At 28.2% G+C, this 13,290-nt stretch overlaps 1 protein-coding gene across 1 annotated transcript; it reads left to right on the forward strand.

Annotated features, from left to right (window-relative positions):
• Positions 1 to 1,031: 1,031 nt before the first annotated feature.
• LOC119661904 (diuretic hormone class 2) lies at positions 1,032 to 10,620 on the forward strand. Its single transcript, XM_038071413.1, has 3 exons — positions 1,032 to 1,135; positions 7,379 to 7,489; positions 10,254 to 10,620. The coding sequence occupies exons 1-3, from the start codon at positions 1,035 to 1,037 to the stop codon at positions 10,387 to 10,389; spliced, it is 348 nt and encodes a 115-aa protein (XP_037927341.1). The 5' UTR covers positions 1,032 to 1,034; the 3' UTR covers positions 10,390 to 10,620.
• The last annotated feature ends 2,670 nt before the right edge of the window (positions 10,621 to 13,290 follow it).

Raw genomic sequence — 13,290 nt, forward strand, 5'->3', positions numbered from 1 at the left:
AGTTTGGCAGCCCTGTCCTTAATTACTATGCCAAAAATGAGCGCGATCTGTCAGACAGTTCGTTTACGGCAGCTGTTGAAACCAGTTCACCTCAGTAGTGCGTTGCGAAATGTCTTCGACGGTCGTACGACCGTCCTGAAAGGCTTTGTACCACTCATAAACTTGAGTTTTCGATAAAACTGATTCCCCATAAGCCTTTTGTAGCATTCGCAACGATTCTGCACACGAAATTTCGTTCGAAACACAAAATTTGATGCAAACTCTTTGTTCAATATTTTTTTCCATTGTTTTTTTCGCAACGCACTACTGAGGTGAACTGGTTTCAACAGCTGCCGTAAACGAACTGTCTGACAGATCGCGCTCATTTTTTGGCATAGTAATTGTCCTTAATTTCTGCCAAACTACATAAACTTAAAATATCGAAAAATATACAGCGCGCGAATTTTAAATGAGAATTTCCGAAAACTTTTCGGTCTTAATGTAGGAACTCAAGACTGGAAAAGATGGGCCCTGTACTGTCTTTCATAAAAGAAATCGGATTTGGTGAAGCACTCTAATCCGACTAAAGGGTACAATAGATCTATTGGGTCGCAGTGTATTATATCTTTTTCATAATGATGATAATAAATAAATTTATTGGATTGTAATACTCAAGCATTTTTAAAGTAATTGAATAGGTGATCAAATATTAATGGAAAAATTATTTATTTGTATATTCTTTATTTACGCATTTCTTACATTCAAAGACAGAATTGTTCTTGTTGTTATAAATATTATCACATTCGAAATTTTTAAATATGTGAACGTCATTTTAAGAGCTACTTTTCAGATAACATATATGAAAGCATTAGATGCAATCATCCAATGTGTTCCCTTGCTGTTTTCTATGCCACTTTGCAGTAGTAAACTCTCAATATAAAACTTTTTAAAAAGAATAAATAACTAACTTTTAATATATATATATATATACAAAATAAACAAAATACATTTAATATTTATATTAATTTAATTTAATTTTCTTTACAGCAACCAAAATGATGATGTCGAATAAGGTTAAATATTGCTCCTTGGCTGTCGTTATTGCATTGTTTTTGGTGCTGGTGTCAACGGCTGATGGCGCTCCGATGCCCAGGTAGTGGTATTTTTTGACAAGCTCTAAATTCAGTTCATATGTCATATGCTCAAAGTTATTAACTTAGGTCACTTATGATTTGTGAACAACGAATGTTGTCATAGCTCTGAAGTCATATAGACTGTAAAATGTCCGTTTGTCCGTTATGTTTTATAGAATAATCTATAAAATAGATGTCCCTGATATCGGTTCATACATTTAATAAATGCATATGACATTTGTTATAAACAGATGTTGCTTATTAAAGTTAGAAATCAGCTTTATAGTTTAGTTTAAAATAAGTCATCGGTCATGTGCCACACCCACCATTCTTAGAGCTGGATTCTACATACACAAATATAAACGGTTTGATATAAAATTTCCATATTTTCTTTAATTAATATAAAGTTTTATATCAAATTCTATTAGATTTAAAAAAAATGCATGCTTCGCAATATCAGTGAACCAGAATATGTTAAAACAAATGTTAATTAATTAATTTGTTTAATAATAATAATAATTTAATTAATTAATAATTTGATTTAATAATTAAATAAAATATTGAGTTGCATTAGTTTTGGGCATTGCGCATATGATCTTAAAAATAATACAAATAAAATAATCTGCATTTTGTTATAGAATATATATGTAGATATGTTATATGTGAAATATATTTAAATACAATATTTATGATTTAATTGAATGCTCTTCATAGAGTAAATGAATTATTCGTTGTTGTTCATTTTTTAATGAATCTCCCATAATCTCCTATAAATTCAATATATCAATTAATACATATATATATATATATATATTTAATTTTTTTTTTAATCTTAACTATTTGTTAATTTATTACTATTGCTGATTTATTACTATATTTAATAGATATTAAGTTATACGTATCCTGTAATTAACATATTAATATACGAAGTCTATAACCGTTTTGAATATTGCATTACGTTAAAATTTTCAAAGTATTCATTAAAGGTAGAAGTCATTTCTTCGATGAACCCAAATTTATAATTTAGCCCTTGATGTTAGTACATATAAACTATATACAAATCGAACCTATTTGTAAAATTAATCGCTTTCTTTTAAGTCAATAATAAACCTCAATGACATAATAACCATGATTGATCATGTGTTCGATGCTGAGTACTATCAATTGCAGCTATGACCTATTTAATTAAAAACAAAATTAAAATCATTAAAAAAATGTAGATGAAACCAATATTAAATTAAAATATTATTTAATTTTCATTAAAGAATTAAATGGATGAAAAAAGTAAAAACTTTTATAAGGAAATGTTAAGTTGTTAGAAACTTATTTTAAATAAAGTATTTAGACATGGGGATCCTAGTAAAAATAAACAATAAAAAATGCTGTTAGGTACACATGGATCTTGACATTTGTCACATGTTTTCTGTACTTCGAAATATTGATTGCGAACAGACTTCTTAAGCAGACTTTTCCCACTTCCGAAAGCCTGAAGCAAGAGTTTATTTTTTTTTTTTTTGTACGGCAATCCCTTACAATGCGGCGCCCCGGAAAATGAGTGCCCGACTCCTACTAACTAAATCACTTTACCTCATTCCTAAAGACCTTGTCCTACCCTAAGACTATGCTAGTATTACTTCGAGTAAAGGTCTCGAAGTTTTAGTCATTTAAGACTTCCCTCGGTGTGATCTGCGTCCAGGTCCCGCTACTTCTACAGGTGATTAACCTTGTTCTTCATGTAGGTGTGAAACATGTGCTTGCTCCTGCTGTCTTTCGTCAAGATATACTTTCTTCAACCACAAGATCCTTTCAGCAAATATTAGTATGCGATTCCAGAGACAAGAACAATAATGTTGATAGGTTGTTGATACTAGTGGTTAATTCAACCACTAGTTTTTAACTGAATGTGCTTTTTTTAACCATTATTTTTAAAGTTGGTCTTAAAGGAACTGAAGCCATTTCAGTACTTATACGTGACTATCATTATATCGAATAAAGTCTGGAACCTTCAACCAAGGAGATTTGTTAGATGTGACAATGTTCCGCCATAGAACATTAGACATTATAGTATGCTATTATTTCTGTCAATAATTATAATTTTAAATACTAATAAATGCATTTAGAATTCAATGTATTATAATTAATTGAATTGAATTGAATTGAACTGAATTAAAGCAACTAAAGTTTGGTTACTACTGGGAATCAAAATTATGATTACTTCAAAACTAAAAATCATTTCGTGTTTAACTGAGAAGGAAGTTAAAGGGCTTCACCAAAGTATATTAAAATAGAATTCAAAAAAAAAAAAAAACTACTCATATTGTAATTTAAGTACAATATCATGCATGTATATATTACTTTATTGATCGACTAAAATTGAAAGCATATATACTGTTTTCAGCGAGATACACTTAGTATATTCTTATATCCCACCGACTTGATTTTTCATAAATTGAAAAATTTATTAATATTTGTTTATCCAATTTTTTATATAGATTTTCATATAATAAACATAAGTTCTTCTTAATGATAAGAGAAAAATACTAAATTTCCGTACATATTTCAAAACATAAAATATTAGAATTTTTAATATTTCTTGAACTATGTCAGCTTGCTGAAAGCTTTCCAGTCCTTAAAGTTTATTTATCTTTGTTATACGGATACTTCCACACTATTCAACCCCATTTTCAGTCGGTGAAACGCACTCACTTCGAAATACTTGCTCATAAGAGTTTAATCGCTTTTCATGTCGACTAAATCGAAATTGAGTAGAAGCACTTCTACCAGATTTGCACAGCCCAGTAAACATTGACTAACAGACGCAACTGAGGCAAGTATTTGGCATTAAGGTTGGCGTTGTCATCTTTTTGAAGTGCAATAAGCCTGCAATTACTATACGAATAACGATGCTCGAGTTTGAGATACTTTTTATGGCATCCTCGGCACTCTCTGCGTAGCATATAAATGTGTAACGACTCGTGTGACAAACTGAAACTAAAAAAAGAATATTTTTTTATAACTTCTATTTAATAAAAATAATTTATAATGAAAGTATTTTCCTTGTACACATTTACGAGTATTTATACTCGTAAGCTGTTTTTTTTTCTAATACTCGTAACACCTGAAGTTGTATATTCAGCATTTTAATCTGGTTGAAGTAATATAACAAAAGATGATACCAGTAAAAGCGGACAATATATCGTCCACTTTCGAAATATTTGTTCAATACATATCACAAAAAAATGTTCAATTTTTTATATACTCACAGCTCAGAATAGAATATATATAAATAGAAAATATATAATTACATATATATAGAATAAATTTGTATTAGCTTTACACGAAACTGAGCATTGCGACCATTGTAGATATTTGGTTCTACAACGGAACCTAACTGTACAGAAAACAAATGTGCTTTGAAGTGAGCATAATGTCACTACTTGAGTTTTCTCTAATAGCAGACATATAATATATATAAGGACCATTGTATTATTTTCCAGCTAAGAGTTAACTAATAAAAATCATTCTTGTCTCAATAAGCATTGAGCTATAATGTAGAATTCAGTCCATTTGTAGTTAACATTAGATACTCGTATATAATTCAGCCTGCACGTACATTTATTTATAAAAGTAATTATTTTCTATGAAGAGATTAGTGAGTATTAAGACCTTCTTTTTCGGTTGGTATAAACTTTTCTGACAAGTTCCTAGCATTATTATTATTAAATAATACGCTATGAATGCACCCTGACCTAAATAATCTATTGTGCGCCTAAGAACCAAACTAAAATAATTCTAGACTATTTATAAATCTCGTAGTTGTTGTGTTGGCTTAATTTTACCTATTTGATGTGGGTCTAAGATCCCGCTTCGAAGATAGGCAAGTTTATGTCTTGCCGCCGTTGGGCAGTTGCATAGAATTTATTCTCATGTTTCCTTCTCCTTATGACAGAGTCGACAGGAATCACTTTCTACCGCATCTATAATCTTCATCTGGTAAATGAGTCTACAATGCTCTGTAAGAAGTTTAGTATAGATTTTAAAATCGTTTCTGCTAAGGTTAGCGTCAACTTTGTTGTGTTCAGGATCAATGAATTTTCTTGACTGCACTATGATTGCTCTTCAGTGTTTAAATTGATTTTGTTACTTCCGTTTATATATGTTAATAAGTTATTTGTGAACCTATTTGTTAACCCGCAGAAGGGCTTCCAGACCAATGAAAGGAATACATGCACCTTTTGCTAGGGAGTCCTCATGCCCTTCATGTCCCTGTACCCACATAAGAGTATTATAGATCTATGTATACAAATAATATATCTGTTATCTATATATGAAATCGGCATCAAACAATTAACGTATTGACTGTTCAATATATGTTAAATAATGTAAAGTGTTGATGTTGTAAAATGATGCCTCTTAGAGATACATTGACACATGGGACATTCTACAACTATAACAGCAGTTTGTGTTAAAAGCTTATAGCGTATAAAGCTTATGTACTAGTTTTCCATCACACCATATCAATTGCTCATACTTTCTGTAAACCCAATATATTTGACTTATATATCATATATCATATTTTGTTGATTTTATTGATTCACATGATACTTGCAAAGAATTTGTGCCGAAGTTAGAAATTATTAAGAGATCATTACTACTGTGATCCTAGCAGTTGTACTCTGATTTATAATGTACTAATACTTGCGGCTAGATATGCATATATGCAAGTTTCATATGTGACTTTTTATGAAGTTTAGCACATATTTTAATTATTGTTTGAGTTAGGGTATAGCGGATGTGCAGACCCGACAATTTTTGTCTGAATTCAAATAATTTTTTCGGAATACAACCCCAATTTTTTCCTATAATAGATCTGCATGACATGAAAACTCTAGTGGACTTCTTTGATTTGGATTACACTTAAAAATGAAACCTTATTTTGCTTTCTTCTTTCAATATCGTCCATATGAATTTGTTTTAGATATATTGAATGGCTCTATTGTATATTCAGTACCACCTTGACACATCACCTGTATCACTTAAGCTTCTCAAACATTTGTATCATTTGTACTCTCAACTATGAGGAAACAACGTTGTATGAACATCAAAAAGTTTTGTTGGAATAAAAAAGATTTCAATGTTAGACGGATTCGAATAGCAAGGAAAAGACAAAGACAAAAATTTATTTAATTTGTTGAAATTTGGCTGACCATACCTACAACGTTGTTTCGAGTGTTGTTAAGTACTCATCATCAGTAGTCTAAAGAAATATTCTAATTTCTTAATTAGTTTATAGTCCGTATACAATTTGTTTGGACTGCAAATGCCCGGCTTAGAACTCGTGCCTGTTAAATTAGAAGCGATGACTAATCGTAATTTCTTTTATATTTTTTTCTTAGACTTCTTATATTTTGACCTGACAAAATAGGATTTAATAGGATGTTTTACTAGAAAAATTATCATTTTACAAATTTTTGATTTCAAGTTTTTCTTTTATGAGATCTTAACTTCCGGAAATATCAATTTTAACAGATATATCTGGAAAATTTTTTCTTTTCATTAATTGCAATCCTCAGTATTAATATTAAATCAGGTTATCAACAGCTCTATAGTGCTAACATGGTTATAGATGGGAATATAGTGTTTTCTATTTTCATTAAATTATCATTTAAAATGTATTTTCTGCTGTTATAATTGAAATATTTGTATGCGTATATGTGTATGAATGTATGCATGTAAGTATGCACTACTAGTGCTAGTCTTCATTTTGAATTTTCTTTAATCATGTGAATCAAACTTTAAAAGGCCAAAAGTATCTGCATTCATTTTGACAAAGATTATTTTCATTACCTTTGCTTCAGGTATTTATGGTAATTGAGAGTTCACAGGAATACTTGTTAAGAATTATTTACATATTTCATTGACATGTTTATTAATGGATGCCACAGACTTTACCAGAAAGCAATAATTAGATAAATAATTCATGAATTACTAAATACAAAATTCCAGCAATATATCTATATATGTATCTGTGGTTGTATATATTCACCTGTATTTGTATATATAAAATGTATATGACTGCATTTGAGCTGAGTTGAGCTGAGTTGTTGAATATAATCACTCTCTCAAGTTGTTGGAAAAGTTGTTTAATTTTGCTTTCTGGTGGATTCAGTCATCAATGTCAATGTCAATGTTAATAACGTAGCACATTTACAGATATATATTTACGTAAAAATTTATTATAACTAAATTTCTGTTTCGATACACAGCCAGAGCAACGGTTACTACAATGAATTGGAAGAAGTCCCTGATGACATTTTAATGGAATTGATGGCACGCTTTGGACAAACTATTATGAGGGCTCGCAACGACTTGGAAAAGTAAGTGAATGAATTCTAAAGTAAGCAATATAAAATGCATTTACATTGTTGAAGTAGTTACAAAATATGCTTCAAGATTAATTTACTACTCATTTAAGTTAGACATGAATGTGCATGCACACACTCAATTGCTTAAATAGGTCGACATTAAAATAGAAAATTTTAAAGTCCGCCTTCCAATTACATTGCAAGTAAAGGGTGCTTCAAAAGTATATATAACATCATAGTTTAGTATAACATTTAAATAGAAAATTTTAAAGACCGCCTTTCAATCATCAGGCGGTATAACATATGTATATTAAAACTTAAGTACAATTTAATTAAGCGTCTCTTCTGTGACTCTGAAATATGTTTGGAAGTATTTCTTTGAAAGTTTGTGCTGACTACTAAGTGGCAAGAAAAAAAGATCTCTTAAATCACCTAGATTCAAGGGGATTAATCTAGTTATTACCACGATTCAGGTGATAGTAAGTCGATGAATAATCGCTGATTATGGGAATTGTAAGGTATTCTGCTGATCTATCGCTCCAACCAAATATTATTGCATTAGGTAGAATGGAATTTGACGAGGTCGATATGAACCGATGATTTAAGAACATATTTCTCCTATAAAAACTGTTTTTTTTTTATATATTCGCTTCTAATTTTGAATTTACGTTTCTGATATACAAGAGAATATTCGTGGTAACAATAAAATCACTTTACTTCAGATTTAGATGTAGTCGTTATACCAACTTATACTATATCTTATTCTTTATGATGTGTACTGCCATCTACACCAAAGACTGTAATAGCTTAGAAAATATAAGCGTTATTAGCATTTCTATATCCTATGTTTCACATATGTTATTATATATATATAAATATATATATATTAATATAAATATAATATGTACACATATATAAATAATATACATAATATTCATATATATACATATATAATATATATAATAATATTATGCCAACTGAATGAGATCTTAATGTAGATTTAATTCTATATAATGGATATCTAAGTTTCTTCAAAATCAACACTAACTTCTTTACTTGTTCACTTCAAATTCTGTTATAAGTGTCATAATAGCCTGTTAAACCCATGAACTGATTTCCATAAAATTGATCATATCAGACAGATTTTTTACAAAAACTTAAAAGTCAAAAATCATTTTTATTAACCGCTTGGCAATGAGTTTTTCTCGAATATAGAAGAAAATGTTGAAAATATGCTTAAACCCTTGTGATTCTTTCTGAAGACAGTTGCTTACCAAAGTAATAGTCACATTTCTTCTAGATATAATATTACAGCGATTTCCATGCATTCATACGGTTACGAAGAACAATCGAGGGAGGCTTTCACCAACTTGGTTCAAACTCTCTTAAAACTATGCATGAACCCTTTTCCAAATAAGATATGATTTTTAACGAAAAGCTTTTTTAGTTCTATATTCTATAATTAAAACAGACATGTGAAGCATCCTGTATACAAATATTTCTTGTAAATTGAATAAATGAAATAAAGGAAATCCTTAATTTACTTACATTTGAGAAACGGAAATGAAACTTCAAAATAACAGGACTTATAATTTAATTCTATTTATATTTTATTATTATAGTAACAGAATAGTAATAGAATAGTATATAGAAATTAGAATAGTATTGAAATTGAACAATTGAAAATAAAATTATAATTAATTAATTAATTCAATTATTCTACAGCTGGTTTATGATTTCGTTCTAATATAAATACAGCAAGTAAAATTGTTAATAAAAACTTTCATAGTAAAAGTAACAAAACTCCAGAAAAATATGCGAACAAAAAAGTCAAGTACGGCTTTGGATCAGTTGGTTAAGGTGTGCTGATTCTGAGCTTCACATTTGGCAGGAGCCGAGTTCGATTCCTGGTACTTGCAGTCTCAAAAATAATTATTTACGAATAATTAAATACAAGAATTATTTCCAAGATCACTAATGATGGGTGTTTGGCAATACTCGAAACAGCTGTATGGTCAGCCAAAAATTCAATTAATTAAAATAATATAAAAAATAAAATTTTTGTTATTGTTCTTCACTACTATTCGAAAAAACCTCTTTATTATTATAGTAATAAAATTTTAATTTTTGTAACAAAATGTTAGTAAAAACCATTTGTTTATTCACCATTAATGAAGCTACATTTATTATCATTTATTTATTCAGTTTATAAGGTACTGAAGAGTATTATGATTGATCTCTTGGTCCTCAATAATGCCGTAACTAATCATAAGTTGGACTTGTTGGATGAAGCTTATTTATTATGAAAAATGCATTTTTTATTTTAATTTTTAAAAACATCAAGCATACCGTCTAATTTATTTTCTGTTTTCAAAAATAAAAGTTATTCCTGGTTTTTATATTTTTAAAGCAAAAATAACAATTATTTGTGCGTTTTAAAATAAAAAGCACAGAGTAAGAGTTATTTGTGCGTGAAAAAAATAAAAGGCACATACCAATAATAATTATTTTTGATAAATATAATATAAAACAAATTTAATTATTATATTTTGAGTTTTATTTTAAAATGTGAATGGTAACAGTTATAAAGAGATTTTTATTTTTTAATGATTACTGTTTTTTAGTGATAACGGTCCCTGCTTAATATATCAATAAATAAGCAATCTTGGCATATAGTGTAAATTTACTCACTTTTTACTATTTTTTTTTTGAAAGATTCTCTGTCATATACTCTAAATAAAATTTTATTTATATTTATATATGTTTGTTTTTTCAGCTCAAAACGTACAGTTGATTTTGGTCTGGCTCGCGGTTACTCTGGAACTCAAGAAGCTAAACATCGCATGGGCTTGGCAGCTGCTAACTTTCCCGGCGGTCCAGGACGAAGGCGACGTTCCGAAACCGAAGTTTAAGCAGTTAATCTGTGCTGCTCAACTTCTATAAAAGCATAAATGTTCCATAAAAACTCCTTAAAGAGCACAAATTATTTTTTTTTGCAATTGTTTTTATTCTTTTTTTATAATAGTATTTTTTTTTGTTATTTAACTTATTACAAATGTTAAAACAAGTTGAAATGAAGTTCTTAGCTAAAGAAAAAGCTGTAAATACAAACTTCACCTCTTATTTTGATATACATATATATATATACATATATATAAAACTATATAAAATACAAGTTATAATAAAAAGATACACGAGTCATTTTCGAAAACAATGAAATAAACTATATATAAACATATATACATATATATATATTTAGAAAATTATAAGTAATTTATTGATATATTTGAAGAAATCAAATAAAATGTTAAACTATTGCTCCAAAAGATTAAAACGAAAATTATTTATTTTGTGAATTAAATCAAAAATATGAACAAAGAAAAATATATATTCAAAATATTTATTATATATATTCCTAAATATTAATATATATATATATATATATATATATATATATATATATATATATATGTATAAATATAAACTATATATATATTATGTTTTTCGTAAGTTAAAGATATATAAAAAAAATCTTTACGTAGGTATGTAGGCTAAGCAACCCACACACACATAAACCAACAAACACAACAAGAACTTTTAATTTATAATTTCCATTAAATCGAACTCAACTTGAAGAACTCATTTGGCAGCCCTCGCATATATGCAGCAAATATTTGATTTCAAAGGTGGCTGAGGAAAAAAAGTTTGAATTTCTTATTAAGAAAAAGATGTAAAAAATGAAATTAAAAGTTTTAATTCAAATTCAGTTACAAAAAAACAAAAAAAAAAAAAACAAAATACAAATTCCATTATAATTAAAAATCAAAATTTTATTGCATCTAAAAATAAAAAAAAAAATTTTAACTACTTGTATTTAGCAAATTGTGTCTTAATGTTTCTTAAAATGCATACGAATTATACTTTAAAAGTTATATATACATATATATGAAATTATTTAAATATAACAAAAAAATATAAAAAAATATTAAAATATTAAAATACATAAAAAAACAAAAACAAATAACAACAACAAAACAGATTCTCTTATAGAAAGCAAAACAAGGAACGAAGGTATTACGAATCTTCTGAAACTCGTCTGAAGGAAAAGCAACATCCAAAGAAATAGTAAAAAAAAAATAGAAGAAAAAATAAAGTAGATCATAAATATGATAAAAAAAAAGTTAAAAATTTTTTATCTGTAGTTGGAAATTCAAATTAAAAACAATTTACGAAAACTATTATATATATATGAAAATTTTATTTAAAAACCGTTCTTCTTTGCTGAGAGCGCTTAAGTGTATATATCAGAGCATAAATGTCTATAAAGTAAATAAATAATTAAATATTTAAAGACACTTTATGATTTTTGTTTAAATTGAGAAAGTAAATGGTAACAGGTGAGGTGGTGACACAGTAAATAATTTTTTTTAAATTAAAATCTATTATATATAAATAAAAGTTTAAAAACCTCCCTAACCTCTCTACCATAACAAACTATTAAGAGGGTTTTTCGAACAGTAGTGAGCTACAACAACAAAAATTTATTTTTTATATTATTTTAATTAATTAATATTTTGGCTGACCATACAGCTGTTTCGAGTATTGCCAAACACCCATCATTAGTGATCTTGGAAATAATTCTTATATTTAATTATTCGTAAATAATTATTTTTGAGACTGCAAGTACCAGGAATCAAACTCGGGTCCTGCCAAATGTGAAGATCAGAATCAACAAACTATTGAAAAAAACAGTACTCGGATTGGCTATCATTTTAACTCGAGATATTTTCAAAACCCCTCTTTACACCTTGACTAGGTTATTGTTTATCACTTCATCAGACTAAGCAATAATTGACTTCAGATCTGCATACCTCCCCGAAAAGCATGTAACCATTTTAATTATTCCTTATATTTTATTATAGGAAGCTTAATCGTTTTCTTAAAAACTAGGGTATTATTTCTAATGTATACATAATACATGGATGTCAAGAGAATATGACACAGTTTTTTGAAGTGCTTGAAAGTAATAGAAGAGCTGTGTAGTATTCTATTTTTTCTTTTTTCATTTACAGCTACGAGAGACACTATTTATATTTTGAGCATAATAATGAAAATTTATCGAAGTATTCTCCTTTATTATTAATATATACTTTTGCATGCGTTCGAACCATTTGTCAAAGCAAAAATTGATTTTGGATTTTTACAAAAAATGACCTCATGATCGAAGAATCGCAGATTTGGCTGACAATTTTTTTTTTGAGCTCCTTTAATAAAATAAGAAGACCCGTATCTTGGGAAAAAATGACCTCATGATCGAAGAATCGAAGATTTTGCTGAAAAATTTCTTTTTTGAGTTCCTTTAATAAAATAAGAAGACCCGTATCTTGGGAAAAAATGACCTCATGATCGAAGAATCGAAGAATTGGCTGACAATTTTTTTTTAAGCTCCTTTAATAAAATAAGAAGACCCGTATCTTGGGAAAAAATGACCTCATGATCGAAGAATCGAAGATTTTGCTGAAAAATTTCTTTTTTGAGTTCCTTTAATAAAATAAGAAGACCCGTATCTTGGGAAAAAATGACCTCATGATCGAAGAATCGAAGAATTGGCTGACAATTTTTTTTTAAGCTCCTTTAATAAAATAAGAAGACCCGTATCTTGGGAAAAATTTTTGTAATTTTTTTGCTAGGAGCTATGAACCCATACGTTTTAGAGAATTGGCATTGTGGACATATTTTCAAATGACTATATCTCAGGCTTTATAAATGGTAGGAACTTGAAATTCACTGCTTTTTAAAGATAACTAATTTAA

This window comes from Teleopsis dalmanni, chromosome X, assembly GCF_002237135.1.
Source record: "Teleopsis dalmanni isolate 2A chromosome X, ASM223713v2, whole genome shotgun sequence".
Classification (NCBI taxonomy): Eukaryota; Metazoa; Arthropoda; class Insecta; order Diptera; family Diopsidae; genus Teleopsis; species Teleopsis dalmanni.